At 39.4% G+C, this 21,215-nt stretch overlaps 2 protein-coding genes across 8 annotated transcripts in view; one reads left to right on the top strand and one right to left on the bottom strand.

The window, feature by feature from the left end:
- Positions 1-337: 337 nt before the first annotated feature.
- fbxo8 (F-box protein 8) lies at positions 338-16,004 on the bottom strand. 2 transcript variants are annotated; one of them, XM_061680441.1, is made up of 9 exons: positions 15,740-16,004; positions 14,305-14,447; positions 13,244-13,346; positions 9,516-9,599; positions 6,485-6,629; positions 6,240-6,366; positions 5,927-6,045; positions 4,148-4,344; positions 338-2,127 (listed from the first exon to the last, which is right to left on the bottom strand). In XM_061680441.1, the coding sequence occupies exons 2-9, from the start codon at positions 14,356-14,358 to the stop codon at positions 1,940-1,942; spliced, it is 1,017 nt and encodes a 338-aa protein (XP_061536425.1). In that variant the 5' UTR covers positions 14,359-14,447; positions 15,740-16,004; the 3' UTR covers positions 338-1,939. The 2 variants fall into 2 exon arrangements, with proteins under 2 accessions (XP_061536425.1, XP_061536426.1); XM_061680442.1 differs by lacking the exon at positions 14,305-14,447.
- A 173-nt stretch (positions 16,005-16,177) lies between these two features.
- The window catches only part of cep44 (centrosomal protein 44), a 30,220-nt gene continuing 25,182 nt past the window's right edge, over positions 16,178-21,215 (top strand). For all 6 annotated transcript variants that reach the window (XM_061680062.1, XM_061680063.1, XM_061680065.1 and 3 more), the window contains exons 1-3: positions 16,178-16,262; positions 16,386-16,483; positions 20,400-20,547. In XM_061680062.1, coding sequence (XP_061536046.1) covers positions 16,392-16,483; positions 20,400-20,547 — 240 coding nt within the window. In that variant the 5' untranslated portion in view covers positions 16,178-16,262; positions 16,386-16,391. The remainder of the gene's footprint in view (positions 16,263-16,385; positions 16,484-20,399; positions 20,548-21,215) is intronic.

Here is a 21,215-nt window from a genome sequence, read left to right as displayed (position 1 = left end):
GAGCAGCAACAAAATAATCCAAGAAATTCTGTTGATCCACAATGCTTCATCTGCTGTTTCTCTTAGTGGGGAGGTTTTATAAAGAACCACTATTCTTGCCAAATAGAGAGAAAAGAAAACAATGTAGTTTTGCATATTTATAGTGGACCGTTATAAGAGCTAAATTTGCACCTTTGGTTCATCCACTTCCATATTAGAATGCAAGGGACAATCAAGAAAATGTGGTCAGCAATCCTGCATTGCCAGTTTGTAAACAGTTCTCCATATCTTGTTGGACCATATTTCCTCATGTTACACATCTTAGCTAAGGTGTAAAAGTACAGAAACTAGAAACATGTTAGCAAAGGCATGATTTAATCATTATTCACATATTTGTGACACATTCTAGATACATTGTGTCAATTACAAAGCATTCTAAACAGAGGAAACAAAACACCACCTAAATTGCTTTCATAATTTAGAAAAGCTGTACTTCACAAGTGTGTGTCTTTAATAGCTCTTCAACATAATGAATATAATTGCAGGTTAAGTCTTGATTTTATCATAAAACCAAGAGGTTATTTTATTGACTTCAATGGACTCTCAAAAGAGAAAATATAATTTCAAAAAGATATAGCTGCAAGGCTATTGACCTTTAATGTAAAAGGTTAAATAATAGAACTACTTCTCAACAACGTAAGGTCTGTTGTGACGGTAACATTCATTGATAACTCATACAAATAGTTTTATACTTATAGACGGTACAATAACAATCTTCTTAATGCCACATTTATTAGCTATTAAAAAAATCTAATGTGTATGTGAGTATGGCCATTGGTGAGGAAATTGTTGATTACTTATTAAATTACATACCCAAAGAACGTATGTTACTGATTTACAACTAATCCTGTTTTTTACTGTAGTGTTTCCCTTGCAGAGGTATTTTTCTTCCATAGCTTTAAACAATCAATTAAAAACAGTACCTATATATCTGCCCTGCAAAACCTTTCATATGTTCTCCATGGTGTTGGTTACACAGTTATATTAGCTGTAATTGAAAGTGGATGCTTTTTGTGGTACTTATGGCATGGAACTGAACTACACCGTGACTGGACTTGAGCAGCAATGTTTTTTTTTCAAACATGTTTAATTAAAAAAAGAAGTACTATGTTATAGTTTATCATAAGGCAGCACAAAGCTTCTACTTGTACCATATGCACTGATAACGACTGCGGAAAATCCATCCATCCATTTTCTATAACGCTTGTAATCATTAGCGTTGCGGGTGAGCTGGAGACTATCCCAGCTGACTCAGCCTGGACTAGTGTACTGCGGAAAATGTCAGCATTATTGTAAATTAAAGTCTTCATGTTCTTTAATTTCACACAATTGTGAATTGTATTGAATGAGATAAAAGTTCATGGCAAATTGCACTTATTATCAACAAGTAAATACTGTATATAATCAACAGGTAATGAAAGCCATCGTGTACTGATGCTTTGACATTCCAGATTGTTTGTCAAGGACAACAGGCTGCTTGAATTTTTTTTCAGTTGATGTAGTGGCTTATATTTTTGGGTTAAATATGTATATATGTCTAACTGGTGATCCTGAAGCAGTCAGTATTGGAAATAAATTACTGTACTTGCATATAACAGTCTGAGGGGGGCTCTCCTGGTCATCCTTCCACCACTTGTAGTAGTACTTCATCAGTGCAGTGTCAGAGGTTATTTATCTTCATGGTTTTAAAACCATCCTATATTACAAACATCTTACAACATTCAGATCATTTTGGTGGCAGCATCTCTCCCACAGTACAGTGGTATATTGTATTTGTTTGTTTGAAAATTCTATATAAATAGCCCAAACATTCCAGAGATACAGTACATAGGAACCAAATCAATGATTCCTATTCTTCAGTGCATTGTGAGGATTTCTAATAGACAGCTGGTGAGATGAGCTACGCAGCCACATGGCCAATCAAGTATATGTTGTCATAAAGATGGCCCACAAAGTCATCTGAGACATTATGGGCCGCTCTGCGAGTGTTCCTGATGAATTCCCTCTTTGACATTTTGTTTTTGACGTGAGGACTGGCCAGATCAATGGACAGCAGGATGAGACTGTAGCACAGCACATACACAGCATCTGAAAAGAACAAAAAAGTACACAATGATCCCACTCAGCAGAAAAAAAATTGTTGCCTCATATGTGGTTCTGAAGAGAGAAAGTTGCAGGCCATAAATAACATAAATGTTATTTATGGCCTGCATTGTCGCAGGGTTCAACTCGCAAGAGGTAGCACTATCATGAGATAGTGGATAATTTTGAAAGCCACAAGACACCAGTAAATTGCTCACTATACAATTCATGTTCATTAAAACAAACTAGGATTTGATTAAAACCAAGTAAATGGTCCGAATGTGACCAAGTTTACATTTATTTCTCTTTGATTTTCATGACATTTACATCTATCCATCCATTTTCTGTACCGCTTATCCTCACTAGGGTCGCGGGCATGCTGGAGCCTATCCCAGCTATCTTTGGGTGAGAGGCGGGGTCCACCCTGAACTGGTCGCCAAGCCAATCGCACGGCACATATAAACAAACAACCATTCGCACTCACATTCACACCTATGGGCAATTTACAGTCTTCAATCTACCTACCACGCATGTTTTTGGAATGTGGGAGGAAACCGGAGTACATGCAAACTCCACACAGGTGGGGCTGGGATTTGAACCCCGTTCCTCAGAACTGTGAGGCAGATGTGCTAACCAGTCGTCCACTATGCCACTTGACATGTACATATTAGGAGAAATGCATGCGTTCCTCAAATTTATAAATTCATCTTGAAATGAGGAAGTATGTGCTATCATGAAAGAAGTACTATAATTGGTGGAAACTAGGCAGGAAAGTTGTGTAGATAACCCTAAAGACTTACAAATTTACAAATAAACTAAGTAACAAAGACAAACTATATCATATCGGCATTGCTTGCTGAATGCTGAAAATATTGTTCTTCTACATTTACATTTAACATAAAAATAAAGAACAAACAACTACGGGAGAAGTTAGCAGTAAAGTTGATATCAGTGATTACCAACCATCCATCTATGATCCAGTATCATTACACTAATCCCACTAATCACAAAAGTAAAACCAGGGCGTATTCGAGCAAAATCCAGTATGGTCTGGTGAGAATAACAGTACACCAAGGAGATACATGGTCCACTGACAATACTGAAACTAGGGATTTGTTGTTGCTGTTGTTTATTTTTGGCCAGTTTTTGCTTATAACCAGAAAGCTCAAGTTTACGTAGACAGGTACATTTGTATTCTTATTAAAATCTGTTTTTCGTAGCCACAAAACATGATGTCACAATCTAGCACAATTTTCTTTGTATTGTTACACACTGCATATTCCCCACACAAATGCCATTTCCACTTGAGAGTATAAATGTATTGAGAAGGCTTTAAATTATACATTTTATCTTTAGAACCCAGATTCAAAGCAGTATAACAAATCAGTGAATATGTAATTTCATTACCAGGATGTGTCACGTTTTAGGAAAAACGATAATTGAGCAATAATTTATTTTCAGTGTTATTTTATCTAGTGAGTGTAAAACGAGGCCTTGTTGCACTTTGATTGACATTTTTTTTCTGACTGAAATTGAAAACGTTGCATTCCATCATCATTTACCAACATTGTCAACATCATCATTCTAATATACATTTGAAAATGATATATTAAGATTATTATATTATTTGTTTTAAACATCTCATATAGTGACACTTATTATTGAGGCCTGTGATGTTTTCATTCCACGGTTGCCTATCACTTTAACATGCTTTTCTAAAAATCCATGTCAGTTTCTTAAAACACCTTTCCAATTCTCCAAAATATTAACAAGGATCTTTATTAGCCATAAAAGATTTAGTTTGTAGTTGTGTAATAATTTACAGTTCAGAAGCTTATTATTTAATGGATATTTGAAAAAGGTTCATATTAATGAGTAATACGAAACTTTCAACAGAACACGTATTTCTTAACATACAGACTTTGCTATAATTGTGTTATTTATCTCATTAGGCCTGCAATGACACAACTGTTCAATTATTAAGATAAAATTGTGTTCAGTTGTTTGATAGCGTGTGTACACTAACCAGGACTGAGACCCAGCTCTCGGACAAGACCAGGGTTACAGGTACAAAACCTGTGGCTAAATTTAGTGATGAGTGTTTCCAGATACTCTCCTCTCTCCTCTGGTGCATGAATGTGTCTGAAGAAATCCCTCAGAGCATTGGGAAGGAACTGATTGCTGAAGTTGTGAAGTGTCACCAGCTCATCCAAAACATCACGCCTACACACACACACACACACACACACACACAAGATACAATGTCTAATTTGACGAATGTGCAGGTATTTTTCCTGTGTACACATGCAGTAAAGTTTTCTAAAATGTTGAATTAAATTATATGCATTTTAGGTGTTGAGCAAAACATTGATATTGTGATATATTGCTTTGTTATGTAGCACCTTACATCAGCATATAAAACATCAAAAGACTCCAGTAGAAAAATGCTCGTGCAAAACTTCCAACCGCTCTGAAATTAAGCGATCATATCACCTCAGTCCATACTGCCCTGCATTAGCTACTTGTAAGTGATACAAATGTAATTTAAATATTACGGTGTACAATATATATGACTAAGACTGTTTTTGAAGTATTAAAAAGACTGCACACACACATATCACATATCTCTGATCTACTCATTTCCAATGAGCCTGCCTGATGCCTGAGAATTCCTGTTCCTACATCGCCACTGGTCACGAAAGATGGCAGAGCCGCCGTAGTTCCAGCTCCACAATCTTTTGACCTTTACTGAACTGTTGATTTCACAATATTCTAATTAATTTTCATTTCATTTTTTATTGTTGCTTGGTGATGTATGGGATTGTTTTATTCTATTTTGTTCTTATACCTCATTGTACCTCATTGTAACCTCATTGTAGGTTATATTGTTGAATATACACACTAACATTAGATGATACGTGCTGTGGAGTTTATTGTGACATAATTGTTATCATTGGAAAAATATTTACAACTGCCAACTTGATTAAATATAATTTGTTTTTTATAATTTACTGGTATACATTTTAAATTTTTGATTCACAGTATAATCCCAAAAAAGGTGGTTGACATATAACGATCATAGTCACATTCACTGCCAAAAACGGTTGGAAACAAAACAAATTTCCTGTGGGAATGATAAGAGATGAATCTCTAACATAATCGCCTAATTTTTTTAATTCATTGCTAAGAGCTTTAAAAAATGTTTTTTTTAAATTACTAACAATACTTCGACAAGCTTTAAATAAGACCTGCTCGTAAGTGTTGAAGTTAAATATAATTGAATATTCATTGTGAGTTTGCCGTGGCCTAATATTTCAATAAATCATGGTGCTGAACTCAAACACTAATTTACATCCAAAATATTTGGAGGAAAACAATAAGGACACATTATATCAGATGGGTAAATTACAAGATTTATTTATTTTTTTTAAAATGTGGTTTTTAGTTCAGTTTAGTTGTCAGTTTGTTTGTGCCAGTGAAAAGACTCTACAATAAACAGATTAAAGAAAAGTCCTGTAGTGCTTTCTGAAATGACTGCCCTGCAAATAAATATACCACTATATCAACTGATAAATAAGATCATGCTATTGTTGACTTTGAACGTTGATATTTATAATGCCACAATTTATTATATGTAATTTAGTGCATGTCTGATGGAAGGTTTACTTTTCCTATAAAAAATAAGTGTTTTCATATGCATTTACATACAGTGTATTGAAAAAGAGTCATGCAGATGGTAACTTTGCCTGCCATAAACTACTGCGCGAGTACATTTTCAAGGGTATCGATACATCTCTCTGCTTACCTCTCATCCAGGTAAATTCTCAGCATCTTCCAGTTGAGCCGTCTAGTGTAGAAGATGAACTTAGCCTGCTCTGTGGGGTGATCCACTAGTATGCCTTTAGACATGAAATAAGAGATACCCTTTTGACGGGGGTGGTGGTGTGAAGAAAGACACAGTGAGAAAGACAGACAGAAAGAGAAAGAGAGAAAAAGAAAGAGAGAGATCACACACAGGCCTTAGGTAGGTAGTCTATAGGTACTTCTGAAGAGCGAGACACACATAAATGCATGTGGGCCTATGGGACTTGTGATCTTTGATGTTTGGAATGCATTACCTCCTGTGGGTTTGCGTTGAATGTAAGGCTGCCTTCATCTAGTTGTAGATATAGTCTTCTATATGAGAAACCAGCAGGCAGCCTTCTGTTGTAGATGGAGCAGTGACCCCATGTGGACTTACAGAGCCTGGAAAATCAACACAGGGGGGTTATCAAAAAGACCATTCAGCAAAAAAGCAAAAAAGACATTTACTGCAAACATGTGGCAAAGTGCCACAGCAGAAACCAGACTTAAATTTCCTTACCCCTGCCATAGATATTCATCATTTCCTAGGTCCTGCCACACACAGCCGGCCAGACACAGATCAGTAGCGTTCAGATACGACAATATGGTGATGCCTAACTCAGGTGGAAGCATCTCCAAATCTATAAAACCATTTTGCTCTTTACCTATGACAACAAAGAATTACAGACTAGGTTTTAAAAAAATAAATTAAAAAAATACACACACAAGGCACGTACAGAAAACTGACATACAGACATTTTTGTTTCAAAGCAGGAAACATATATGGAGCCTTAAAATAAGAGCTTCGTAAGTCCCATGACATTCAGTTCAGATGTGAGTTTATTTTGAACATCGATAATGTCATGAAAGATGTCAGTGTACCTCTCAAGAGGTAAGGGGACATATGATGGAAAATTGACTTTTTAAATTTATTGTTATTGTACAAGTTACATGTGTATAGATTATTATTATTAAAATTATTAAATCTTTACTTATTTCCCTATGTCTGAAAATGTGTCTGTGAGTGAGCTGTTCTGCAATCAGTCCCACTGTTTTGAATTAACATAATAATTACCGACACACGATATTTCGAAGCCATTGACTTTTCACCTAGGCTTAACAAAGTTCCAGAGCGAATAAAGAAATAAAAAAAATACGTAAAAGCGGCAGCCGAAGCGTAATTTTTCATTCATTCATTCATCTTCCATACTGCTTATCAAAGCCAAAATGAGCTGTAGTGTTGGCAAAGATTAGTGTTAGCTAACACTGTTACCAGCATTAGCTTCTGAAAATAACCTTATAATAATGTTCAGCCAAGTTGCTGATGTGGGTTATTTGTGTCTGGTGATGTCAAACACTGCTATCAACTCTATGCACGAAGCGCTTCAGCGTGCAGTGTAAAGTGGCATATTAACTTCTGGTACGGATGTAAACACAGTGACGTGTTAAAACTCAAAAAAGGGTTGACACTGAAGATAGCAGCACAACGCAGTGCTGGCTGGAGGAGCTATCTGCCCGTCTTTGAATGAAAAGTAAAAACCTTTGATGCCATATCAACTTTGAAAAGTACTTGCACCTGACCAAACTATTGAATACAGAGGGTGTTTCAAAAGTCACTGATGGTGTTGTATTGTTTATTTAAAATGTTATTGAAACAAAGTAGATTAAAATCACATGGTAAAACCTACATTAATTGAGAATATTTGCGGTTCCATCTTTGATTTGGAATGTTCATCCATAGGTCACTGGTACACCTCGATGTGTGCACCACCTTTTTCATAGCAATCAAGCCACCGTTACAAGCATGCCTGACCGACATCTGAAAAGCATTGCGTTTCTGATGCGTTCTTCAAGCGTTTGGAGATCCAGTGACCTACGTCATATTGTGTGTCCCCGAACTGTTCGCTGTAGCTAATATGAGTCAATGGAACGAGACCTCTGGATCTACCAACGCATCAGAAACGCACGTGCTTTAGTGAATCCCAAAATGTTGTCAGATGTTGGTCAGATTTGCGTGAAACGGTGGATGATTGCTACAAAAAATGTTGTACGCACGTTGAGGTGTACCACTGATTTATGGATGAATATTCCATATTAAAGATGGTACCACACATATTCTCAGTTAATGTAGGTTTTACACTGTGAATTTCATCCACTTTTTGGTTCAAATTAAAAAAAATAATTATAAAATACAAAAACATGAGTAGCAGTCAATCAGCTTGTAGCAAACTTAACTCCTGTTTAACAGGAGAAACTGTTAAACCATTTGATCTTCCCTCCGAAAATGTGAATATGTTGCTGTGCACATGGTCCATTAACAAGTGTATTTGGGTTATTTGGTGATGAAATGCTGCTTTTTAGTTTAGTGTGTGTGTATGTGTGTGCATGCGTGCGTGCGTATGTGCATGTGTGTGTGTAGGTGTGGGTGCCCCGAAAGTGAGCCAATTTCATCACGGCAGATGTGTTATTAAGACGCCTGAGAACTGTTCTAAATTGTGAAAAAAATGCATAGTATGCTTTACGAAAGCACAAAAAGATTAAGTGTGCTTTTTGTGTTTTCTTTGACTTCATGTGGCTCTTTTGTGACACTTCAGAATGACCAGTCTAAATAAGATTGCATTGTTAAGTGGAGTAGATCATTAGTATTTAAGATGCACCTGAAGTGGATTCACATTCAAAGTAGTGTCCAGACCTGTCTCCCATTTAAAATGTGTGCCACATTATGAAGCCTAAAATACGACAACGGAGACCCCGGACTGTTGAAAGGCTGAAGCTGTACATCAAGCAAGAAAGGGAAATAATTCCACCTACAAAGCTTCAACAATTAGTGCCCTCAGTTCCCAAATATTTATTGAATGTTGTTAAAAGAAAAGGTGATGTAACACAGTGGTAAACATGACCCTGTCCCAGCTTTTTTGGAAAGTGTTGGAGCCATAAAATTCTAAATTAATGATTAGTTGCTAAAAACAATCAAGTTTATCAGTTTGAACATTAAATATCTTGTCTTTGTAGTGTATTCCATTGAATATAGGTTGAACATGATTTGCAAATCATTGTATTCTGTTTTTATATATGTTTAACACAACGTCCCAACTTCATTGGAATTGGGGTTGTAATTAATTAATGCATAAAAGCAATAGCTTCTCCATCCATCCATTTTCTGTACTGCTTTATCCGCACTAGGGTCGTGGGCGTGCTGGAGCCTATCCCTGCTATCTTCGGGCAAGAGGCGGGGTACACCCTGCACTGGTCACCACCCAATCACAGGGCACACATATAAACAAACAACCATTCGCACACGGTTTGAACCCCGGTCCTCAGAACTGTGAGGCAGATGTGCTAACCAGTCGCCCAACGTGCTGCCGCAATAGCTTCTTCCACCAGAAAATGTAAACTATTCTTTCATGTGATTCTCAGTGTATGCAAACCATCAGTCATCATATAAAGCAAATGAGTATTTCAAAAGTGAAGAATATATAGTACTCCAAAAGGCTAAAATGAATGAGCAGCATTGTAAAAAAAAAAAAAAGGATAAAATATTATCATCCTACCTCCTCTGCGTGTTTTCAGCAGATGATAGATGTCGGGACCATAACAATGTTGAGGGACTCTTCGAAGTGTCCCTCCAACCCTCCCTGGGGAAATATTATTTTGATATGTTATGTTTGCAGTAATGACACACATGGCTTGCTAACATGCACACACTACAAAACGTAAATTTGGCCACAAATCTGATAAAATACACATAGCAATGACAAAGTAACACTTCCTCTTTTCCTTTTGGCTTGTCCCTGTTAAGGGTCACCACAGCATGTCATCCTTTTCCATGTAAACCTATCTCCTGGATCCTCCTCTCGAACACCAACTGCCCTCATGTCTTCCTTCTCTACATTTATCAACCTTCTTTTTAGTCTTCCTCGAGCTCTCTTACCTGGCAGTTCCACCCTCATCATCTTTCTACCAGTATACTCACTCTCTCTCCTTTGGACGTGTCCAAACCATCAAAGTCTGCTCTCTCTAACTGTCTCTGAAACACCTAACCTTGCCTGTCCTTCTGATGATCTTATGTCTATTCCTATCCAACCTGGTCACTCCTAGAGAGAACCTCAACATCTTCATTTCCGCCACCACCAGCTCTGCTGCCTATTGTCTCTTCAGTGCCACTGTCTCTAATCCGTACATCATGGCTGGCCTCACCACTGTTATAAATTTTGCCCTTCATCACAGCAGAGACTCTTCTGTCTCATAACACACCTGACACCTTACTCCACCCGTTCCAACCTGCTTGGACCCGTTTTTTTCACTTCCTTACCACACTCACCATTGCTGTGCACTGTTGAGTAAGTATTTAAAGTCCTCCACCCTCACAATTTCTTCTCCCTGTAGCTAAATTCTTTCCCCTCCACCTCTCTCATTCATGCACATATATCCTGTCTGACTTTGGCTAAGCTTCATTCCTCTCCTTTCCAGTGCATGCCTCCACCTTTCTAACTGCTCCTCCACCTGCTCCCTGCTGTCACTGCAGATCACAATGTCATATGCGAACGTCATGATCCATGGGGATTCCAGTCCAACCTCCTCTGTCGGCCTATCCATCACCACTACAAATAGGAAGGCTTATCTCTGACAAAGTCCCACCTCCACCTTAAACTCCTCTGTCACACCAATAGCACACCTCACCACTGTTCTGCTGCCCTCATACATCACTACAACACTACTTCTAAGTCACTCCTGACTTCCGCATGCAGTACCATAATTCCTACCCTGTCATTGGCTTTCTCTAGATCTACAAAGACACAATGTGGCTCCTTTGGACCTTAACTGTACTTCTGCATCAATACCCTCAAGGCAAATAATGCATCTGTGGTACTCTTCCGGTTCACAAATACTCAATTCTGTCCTGAGTCTAGCCTCCACTACTCTTTCCCATAACTTCATTGTGTGGCTCATCAACTTTATTCCTCTATAGTTCCCACAGCTCTACACATCAACCTTGTTCTTTAAAATGGACACCAGCACACTTTGCCTCCATTCCTCAGGAATCTTCTCACCTGCTAGAATTCTGTTGAACAAGCTTGTCAAAAACTCCACAGCCACCTCTCCTAGATGCTTCCATACCGCCACAGGTATGTCATCAGGACCAACTGCTTTTCCATTTTTCATCCTCTTTAGTGCCTTTCTAACTTCCCCCTTAACAATCATTGCCACTTCCTGGTCCTCCACACTTGCATGTTCTACTCTTCCATTTCTCTCATTTTCCTCATTCATCAACTCCTCAAAGTATTCTTTCCATCGATCCAGCACACTACTGACAACGGTCAACACGTTTCCATCTCTAGCCTTAACCACCCTAACCTGCTGCACTTCCTTCCCATCTCTATCCATCTGTCTGGCCAACCTGTATAGATCTTTCTCCTCTTCTTTAGTGTCCAACCTGGCATAAAAGTTATCATATACCTCTTGTTTCGCCTTTGCCACCTATACCTTTGCCCTACGTCACATCTCCATGCATTCTTGTCTCCTCTACACGGTCCTCTCAGTGTCCCACTTCTTCTTAGCTAACCTCTTTCCTTGTATGATTTCCTGTACTTTGAGGTTCCACCACCAAGTCTACTTCACTGTGTTCCTACCAGAAGATAGATCAAGTACTCTCCTGTCTGTCTCTCTCATCACCTTGGCTGTAGAGGTCCAGTCTTCTGGAAGCTCCTCTAGCCCACCAAGAGCCTGTCTCACCTCTTCGCAAAAAGCTGCACAACACTCTTCCTTTCTCCACTTCCACCACATGGTTCTATGCTCTGCCTTTGTCTTCTTAATCTTCCTCCCCACCACCAAAGTCATCATACACACCACCATCCTATGCTGTCGAGCTACACTCTCCCCTACCACCACTACTTTACAGTCAGTAGCCTCCTCCAGATTACATCATCTACACAAAATGTAATCCACCTGTGTGCTTCTACCTCCGCTCTTGCTGGTCAACATATGTTCCTGCCTCTTCTGGAAGAAATTGTTCACGACAGCCATTTCCATACTTTTTGCAAAGTCTACCACCATCTGTCCCTCCAAACTTTCCTGGATGCCAAACTGACCCATTACTTCTTCATCACCCCTGCTTTCATCACCAACATGTCCATTACAATCTGCACCATTCACAACTCTCTCTCGGTCTGGGATGCTCAGAACTACATCTAGCTCTTTTTCATCTCTAGGTCACATCCTACCTATGGGGCATAGCCACTAATTACATTATATATAAAACCCTCAATTTCAAGTTTCAGCCCCATCACTCGATCTCATACTCTTTTCACCTTCAAGACATTCTTAGCTAACTATTCATTTAAAATAACCCCTTCTCCATTTCTCTTCACATCTACACCATGGTAAAATAGTTTGAACCCTGCCCCTAAGCTTCCAGCCTTAGTGCCTTTCCACCTGCTCTCCGAGACACACAATATGTCTACCTTTCTCCTAATCATCATGTCAACCAACTGCCGAACTTTTCCTGTCATAGTCCCGACATTCAAAGTCCCCACACTCAGTTTTAGTCTGTGTGTTTTCCTCTTGTCTTTCTGGACAAGAACTCGCTTTCCACCTCTCCTTTGTCTTCAACCCACAGTAGCTGAATTTCCACCGACACCCTGTAGGTTAACGCCGCCGGTATCCAATTCTTTGGATGAACGCTTAATTGTTTGTCAAAGTTTTAAGGTGGATGTCCTTCCGGACGCAACCCTCTACACTTATCCGGGCTTGGGATTGGCCTATAGTTTGCACTGGCTTGTGCCCCCCATAGGGCTGACCAAGTAACACATAAATCAGTGTCTTGACCTTATTTACAGATATACAGTATATCATCAACAATTACACTCATGTTTCTGTCCACAATATTCAGCAGATGTTGACTAATTTATTACTTACTACATATATCGCAAGCATTTTTTCCAGTTACCTGCATTATAGAATATAGTCAATATCCATTTGCTGACAGAAGCAGGTACATCCACAACATGGACTATCTCCCAACCTTCAAATCTCACCTCAAAACTCATCTGTTTAAACTGGCTTAACATTTGACTTTACATATACTATACATTTGATTCTACACTCTATATATACTCACTTTGTATACTGAAATTTTATCTGTATGTATTTATTATTTGCATGTTTCTGTTGTTGTTACTTCCTTGTTTTTTTATTTGCTTTGTAAGGTGACTTAGTGCTCAGAAAGGCGCCTACAAACAAAATGTATTATTATTATTATTATGAATAGTGTCAGGAGTACCTTGCTCTTGTCTCGCTCCTCCTGTGTCAGCCAGTCGGTCGACAAGCTCTTCCTGAAGCTGCTGCTGTTGTCTGGGTGGCAGCCTCCACAGTGCCTGACCCATCTGTATGTATGGTAGCAGTACAAGCCAAGTCATTTACAGTATATAATGCACTCTAATATGTGCCATAAATATAAGGTTATAACAGACAATCTGCAAATTCAAGTGTGAAATAGGCCATCATATTTACATGTTCATGTTGTCATTTTACAGAGATTTGACTAAAGCTAGGTTTATGCTTGACACATATACGTTCTGCACGGAAATGAGACGCGTGGAATCAGCCCAACAACTTTTACAGCATTTATACTATGCCCGGCTTGCCCCCGCTGTTAGGCGATAATCTCACAGACTGTAGTGGGCAGTGTGGAGCGTCTATGGGATATGAACAGCACTACACCATAACAAGTAGAAAACGTTGTTGACAGATGAAAATTCATAGTCTATCTTCTATGTTACTCACAATTCTACAACTGTAGAAACAAGTTAACTGCTAGTCTAATCAGATTTTAAGAAAAGTTAGAATTCATTCTCTCTGTTAAAACTAAGCATCACGGGCAACGAGTGGCACAGTTCTGAAGTTGGGGGTTCGCATCTGGGCTGCGGCCTTCCTATGTGGAGTTTGCATGTTCTCCCCATGATTGCGTAGGTTTTCTCCGGTTACTCCGGCTTCCTCGCAAATTCAAAAAACATGCTTCTTAGGTTAATTAAAGACTATAAATTGTCCTTGGTGTGAATGTGAGTGTGAATGGTTATTTGTCTATATGTGTCCTGCGATTGGCTGTCTGTCAACCAGCCCAGGGTGTACACCGCCTCTTGCCCAAAGTCAGATGGGATAGGATCCAGCTCACACACGATCCTAATGAGGATAAGTGGTATAGAAAATGGATGGACGTCAACAATAGAGGTAACAATAAAGGTGGCTGCTCAGAGAAAACTACAACCAGATCCTGTGTACATGCTATCGTATCCGTATTGACAGGAAGTGGAGCGGCTGGAGCTTTGGTGCGGCCGACACAACCTGGAGCTGAACACGCTCAAGACTGTAGAGATGATCGTGGACTTCAGAAAACATCGTTCATCACAACTGCCCCTCAGGCTGTCCAACTGCCCGTGTCAACCGTCGAGACCTTCAAGTTCCTGGGAATTACAGTCTCTCAGGACCTGAAATGGAAGACCAACATCAACTCCATCCTCAAAAAAGCCCAGCAGAGAATGTACTTCCTGCGGCTTCTGAGGAAGCACGGCCTGCCACAGGCGCTATTGAGGCAGTTCCACACAGCAGTCATCAAATCAGTCCTGTGTTCATTCATCACAGACTGGTTTGGTGCTGCCACAAAAAAGGACAAACTTCGACTGCAACGGAAAATTAGGACTGCCGGAATCGTGGGTACCCCCTACCCAACCTTGAGGACTTGCACGCTGCCAGAACTCAAGACGCCAGAACTCAAGACGCATGCAAAATCCTCTTAGAACCTCCCCATCCTGGTCACCACCTCTTCCTTTTCTTATCAAACAATGCAAACTAAAACGAGCATACATTCCTACAGCTTCTTCCCTCTTGCCATTAAATTCCTCGAGGCTAAGTGACTCTCCATAGTGTTTTTATGTCTCAAACTATTTATTGTCAAAATAGCTGTCTATTCTCGAGTCCCACCACTATTAAATAAATGCCATTTTAGTCATTTTAAGTACATTTTGTGGGGTCTTGCATGCATGTAAATTCACTTTGTGTTGCTGTTTATAATTTCTATTAAAAAGTACCTACAGTACATAGGGTTACAGATTTTATATCTATATTTTTGTATTCCAAAATAATGTGTTTCAATTCTTTTGGTGTGTTTCAGTGATTTTTGTTTACATATTATGTTTAAACATGGCCGACGAGTGCGTTGCATTGTTTTGTGACCTCCACCTCTAACATTTATTAATAATAATGACTCTTGTCAATAAACACCAGCGCACACATGACAACTATCACAGAATTGTAACCAGAATGTGACTATTACACAGTGTTCCGCGTATGTTGTCAGTTTTGTCGGTACATGAGTGTGTAAGCAACAAGCAAATTAGTCTTTTCGGTGCTTTGACAGTCTTTCCTTCGCCAGAAACGTCAGCTGTGTTGCATAAACAATCACAGACCGTCGTAAACATGAACATTTGTAGTTCAAGCCCCATAGGTGGGTGGACGCGTAGTCCCACCCTCCGTCCAATGAATATCGATGTACGGGTCACATGTACATTCTAGTTGTAAAGCTATTGGTTCGATGTGCTATCGCTCGCTCCCAATTTGATGACTTAGCATCGCAGGCTTTTCTGCATTGACGATGATTGTGTCGATTTATTTAGCGGTTGCTTAAGTATTAAAGGTGATTTATGAAGTAAAGTGTCTTTTAAATTAAATGGGAAGTACTTCTAATGAATAACGAGCGAAAACGAAAACATGAGACACCTACCTGAGTTCAAAGATTCCTGTGACAGATCGGCTTGCACACGAGCACAGCTGCAAATATAGTTAGCCTTCCAGTAAGGTTTATTTAGTCGTGATTTCATTCAGCTACCTTCGAATAAATACAGCCAAGACAGCGTGATTAAAGCAAATGTTCTTTGGTTCTGGAGGAGACCTCCATTCTGTCGATAACACAATTATCATGTTAAACCCTCCTCCTCTCCCTGTCATTCCTGCCCTACCCTTTCCTACGCTCGTTTACCAGAACGACTCAACCAACATACGTAACTACATTTTCAACTATTTATTTTTATTATGACCATTTATTTTAGAAATACACATTAGTCAGTTAAGACATCTTAAAACCAAATTTAATAATTTCATTTAGTGGCTCGTCATTAAACCACGTGACGAGGGGAGCCAATCCCGTTTTGTTCTATTGATACCCCGGTAGAAACAAAATTTCAAATTCGAGGTTGCCATTCGTACACGGTTAATAGTCGGTTTACTAACTTAAAAGGCTAGTTAAGGTAAGCAATATTAATGATAACGTTATCGTACTTCCTATTTTATTACAAGATGTCGAAAATAGTTTCAGAAAATGACATGAATGTTATTTATTTGCCTGGTTGTACTTGTCATATTTTTACAAGTCGAGAATGCTGCCCACTGGAGATGTGCAAGGCTGTCTTCGTAAATTGGAAACTCTCTTGCGAATAGTGAAGTACCCTGGACATGTCGACTACAATGGGTAGGCTATTAACTGTTAATCTTGTCACAAAAAATGAACATAATAACTAGATCTGGGGTCACCAACTCCGTGACATGGAGCTCTACCGGGGTAATTTTTATTCTGCCATTTTAGCAAATATACATAATTTTGGTAATCCTAATTGACCCGAAAACAGGAAAAGTTTAGTCTGATTTCATCTCACAGTCAGGAAAAAAAGTGTGTCTTTTTATACAATGACTGTCTCTGCTGTTCCTGCTGTGTGCGCCTTGACCTCTTAGGGGCAGTGTGGTGCGATGCAGGCATGCAGCTATCCATTTAATATTGGGTACGTTCGGAAATTCAAGCTGACGCTCTCACTGCGCTCTGAGAGTGCAGTGTTCAGAGAGGCAGAGCCCGCTCCATTTTCTTTGAATTTACGTTCGAGCGTGTTGGCCATTACCAGGGATACGTCAGTGCGTCGGCCATATTGAATGTGTCAGGTCTGCCTGTAACCATCTGGTCCTGCCTGACGGTCCGGCCGCTCTGTCTCCTTGTCGGAGCGGCGGATTTATAAATGTCTTATTTGCCTTGGTTCTCTGACCTTGACTATGTTGCACACGTCACCTGACCTTTGATATTTGCACATTCAATTAATACGTTTTAAATTGTATATACTATAGTTTATTTATCCTTTATATTTATATTATTATTTGTACTGTCTTTTGCAGCACCGCGGGCCCTTGAGTACCTTAATTTCAATCCTCTGTATGTGTTACGCATATTCAAGAATTGACAATAAAAAGTACCATTTAAAAGTACCTTCAAAACTAAAAAAAAAAGTAGAAAAAGAAAGTTGTGATACGTTAATCAACTCGTTTTTCACAGATTAGGAAGAATATATGCCCGACTATTGTTATAATACCTGCCTGTATGTGTTACTACAGCATTTGTGTGTGAATATTCGTTGTTTGAAGGTAAAACTCTCCCATGACCAAATGCTAATATTAGCTATAGCCCATAAATAGGGTTTCTATTGACTGTTAGCATTAAACTAGCAATTTCTAAAACAATGTCTTATATTTAAATATAAAATGAGGGTAATTATTTTTGTTGTGCGATTAGTTTTACAGTAAACTCCAACTGGGGTGCTAGTAAACAGTAGTGATGTTACGGGTTGTGCCCGAGTCTTCGAGGCGTGTGTCGAGTAATGAAGGGTGCGTGTCCGCAAAGCACTTATCGAGGCTTGCTTCATTTAGGGGAGGAGCCGGAAGTGATGACGTATGAAGCCTCACTGCCTGGCTGTACCACGTGACCGGTTCGGGAAGCGCTTCAGAGTTTGCCACGAGATTTGACAGCAACGTAAACCCCTCATGCAGGCTCCATTCAAAATGCGTGTTTTTTTTTTTTTTTTATAGAGTTGCGGTCAGTTCAGAGTTTGGATAAAGGTTCTGTGGTTTGAATAGGCTACTAGGGTTTGGTCATAGCCTGGGCAGTGGAGATAGCGAGCGATTACAGTTTACGTCACTCCTCGGAATCCTTGGAAACGGGCTGCTGCCCGCTAACCTGGCACCCTGGTCTAATAGCCCAGCCATTGGTGCGCTCGACTTTCAACCTGGGGTATGATGGTCGACTGAGTTTGTACCGCAAGCAGCACTGCAGCGCATAAATGTTATTAAGGCTTATCAATTACACTTTTTAAATTAAGAAATACATTTTCCACCATTTTTTTTATTCAGAAGGAAGGTATTTTTTGTCTTCCAAGAATGTAAGGTACAATAAAACCTCACTGAGAGAGGAAAAATTCCTGTACCCGAGTTTCTATAATTTTGCTCATGAATGAATCACTTTAAAAAAATAAAAATAATAATAATGATAAACTGTTATTTCTAAATAAGCACTTTCAAAATCCTCTGCCCACTTAAGCCCATGCCATTTTCCCAAAGTGACAGAAAAACCTTATACAACCTGCCATACCAGTGATGAGGAACATTTTAAGCACACATAATACGTTAAAAAATATATATTTTGGGCTTTGTTGGAAAATTACTTGGTCAAACATTTTTTTGTCATACATAGTCATTCACAAGAGCCAAAAAGATGCGAAAATGCAACGCAGCACATACTGTGTGCGGTAAAGATACAGCTGCCTGTGATTATGCACATGGCCAGAGGGTGGTTTCGTGTGCAATGAAGCATCAAGAAAAGAACCATTACTCGAACCAATGGCTGTTACAATGCTTCATGAAACTTCACCATTACTCGAACCAATGGCTGTTACAATGCTTCATGAAGCTTCATCTCGCCATCACGAGTAAACCGCTTAAAGCACGCTCAGTGATGGCAGAATAACATTTTACTTTTTGCAAAGTGTGAGCTGCTGTATGAGGCTGGCAGGGTTAGCGTTCGTCTTGAGGCTAACCCGAGTGCGCGCTTGTTTATCTAGTCAGGCGGTGCTGGTCGCAGTTCTCCTTGTGTCATCACAACATCCTGTCTTGGCTGGGATGTTTCAGTGATGGATGATCAACACTGAAAATACAGTTTTGGGGAATTTTCGGCGGGCGAAAGATTTCGGTGACTGAGAAATTTGTACTGGCACAAGCAGGCCATGTCTACATGTAGATGGTGGCCCGACACAGCAGCATAGTGGACCCGGGCTACCGTTAATGTCGTACCCTGCATTATTATAAAGTGCCAAAAGCAAACATGGTGAGTCAGTAGGTTCCACCTCAGTCATGTATTGGCTGCATGTAAAGCTTTGAATGAGCTTCAGGTTTCTTTTGGATGGCATAAAAACTCTTAGAACCATTTTAATCAAATATGTATGTACAGCCAATAACGCAACATGACACTGTCATTTATTAACTCACGAAAATAAGCATTAATAACGCCATGACCTCCAGGTGGCCGTTGACTTGGTCAGCTTTTTGCCAGCCGGCACAGCACGTGACCATTTGGTGACGAGACAGCGAACACTCCCATTGTAAAACAGTCACATGTTCATCCTTTAATTCATATATTTACTGCATTGTTGTAGTCATTAAGGGACCCAAAAAAAGTAATTTTATTCATCATATAAATTATTTAATTAATTGGCTGATTAATTGGTTATCTGTATTTTATTCTGCCAAATATCGGAATCTGCATTGGCCTAAAAAAAAAATCTACATCGGTCGGGCCCTACTACTTATATGACTAATGACTATTTATACTACTACAGATGTTTGTACCTTTACTTTTACTACTACTACTTGTCCAACTATACTACAGCTACTATCATTCAGCTGGTATTTGACTGTCAAGCTGCTAGCTCGCGATAGTGTTTTGCTGTTGTCTGAAAATATATATTTTCATTTTTGTTTTATTTTTGCAGGTCACAAAGTACGAAATAATCCTGGGGTACAAAGATCTTGTCAATTGGAACAGCAATAGCTTGGTTTTATCTGACATAATGTAACATTTTGGGCGTTTTAAGTACCGGTATTTTAAGAGTGACAGTAACAGACTTCATGCAGCAGTCTGTGAATCTGCTGTCAGCCCAGTGCTGCCTGTAGCAGGCGGTGCCTACCAAATGTGTCACTTCCCTGAGAGGTTCATATAAATGTTTCCCTCACTGTTTGTGCAAAACCTTTACACTGTATTACTTTATAAACAGTTTTCTTTCTGGCTTTGTCTGTAAAAATGACTAAACACTCTTAGGCGTTAGCAAAATACAGGCAGACAAAGTCCATTTTAAATACATGATTAAAAGTTAAATACTGTAATTAATATCCTGGCAGATATTGTCAGCGAAGTGCGCTTCTAATGTAAAATTACCATAATACCTAGCTGTTAAATATAAAATGAATGCATCTTCTTAAGATTACTCTAAATATCTTTAGCTGCTTTTGTGATGTGTTGCAATTTCTTTGTGATTCTGTTTTTTTTAATAACATATTACAATTATATTTCATATCAGCCTTTCTAAAGGAGACCCCTCAGCTTTTCTGCCAATATTGAGCTTCAGTCTCACCACATACTCTCCACCTTTTGCTGAGCAACTAGTGGCAGCTGGACTGGAGCTGACAGGCAAAACTGACCTGAGATTCACTGACACTCTCTATAAGGTACCCCACTCCACTCTGACAGAGACATTTTGGGAGGTTATGTTCTGAGTAGTGCATTGGTCAGTACTGTTACAATTTGATTTTGTTGTTGTATTGAATGTTTGTGTTCTATGTTTTGTAATTTATATTTATGACTGTATTTTAGCTTTCTAAAGCACTTTGTGAGTCCTCTCTGTGAGCAGGGGCATTTTTGGCGGCCTCAGGCAAGAAGGACAATGGACCCCCCCCCCCCCCCCCCCCCCAAAAAAAAAAACAGTTCTCGATAACCAGAGATCTGTTGTCGAACCCAAACACACACAAAGGATACAAGTAGTGAATTTTTATAGAAGTTTTAATGAGATCTACCAGGGGGAATCTACAGGGAAAGAAGGCAGGAAAAAGCAAAACAAAGGACAGACAAACATTGGTAGGCAGAGGCTGAGCTTGTGATGTGAGGGTGGAATGAGCGTGTAGTGACAATGCATATAGCTGGAGGTTCCTCTTCTCGTTAATTTAAACCCAAATATGCACTAATCTGTACTTTTATTAGACCGCAAAATGAATTTACGTGCATGGAACACAATTTAGGCAGGCTCGTCAATCTCCCGAATGTTTGTCCGGTCTGCACGGAGAAACAGGTGGATTTGGCGGAAAAAGGAGGGAGAAAAACAAGAAGAGCAGGAAACAGA

The sequence above is a fragment of the Phycodurus eques genome, chromosome 6 (assembly GCF_024500275.1).
Source record: "Phycodurus eques isolate BA_2022a chromosome 6, UOR_Pequ_1.1, whole genome shotgun sequence".
NCBI lineage: Eukaryota > Metazoa > Chordata > Actinopteri > Syngnathiformes > Syngnathidae > Phycodurus > Phycodurus eques.
The sequence above is the reverse complement of the archived record's forward strand: the minus strand, read 5'-3'. Positions and strand labels throughout refer to the sequence as shown.

What these genes read in the sequence shown, in the direction of transcription:
- fbxo8 (XM_061680441.1), bottom strand. Translation starts at nt 14,358, where the DNA reads ATGTTTTCTGAAGTCCACGATCATCTCTACAGTCTTGAGCGTGTTCAG. An exon ending in TTGAGCGTGTTCAGCTCCAG is followed by an intron (nt 13,347 to 14,304) that starts GTTGTGTCGGCC and finishes CCATACATACAG; the next exon opens with ATGGGTCAGGCACTGTGGAG. An exon ending in AGAATTTACCTGGATGAGAG is followed by an intron (nt 4,345 to 5,926) that starts GTAAGCAGAGAG and finishes GTGTGTGTGTAG; the next exon opens with GCGTGATGTTTTGGATGAGC.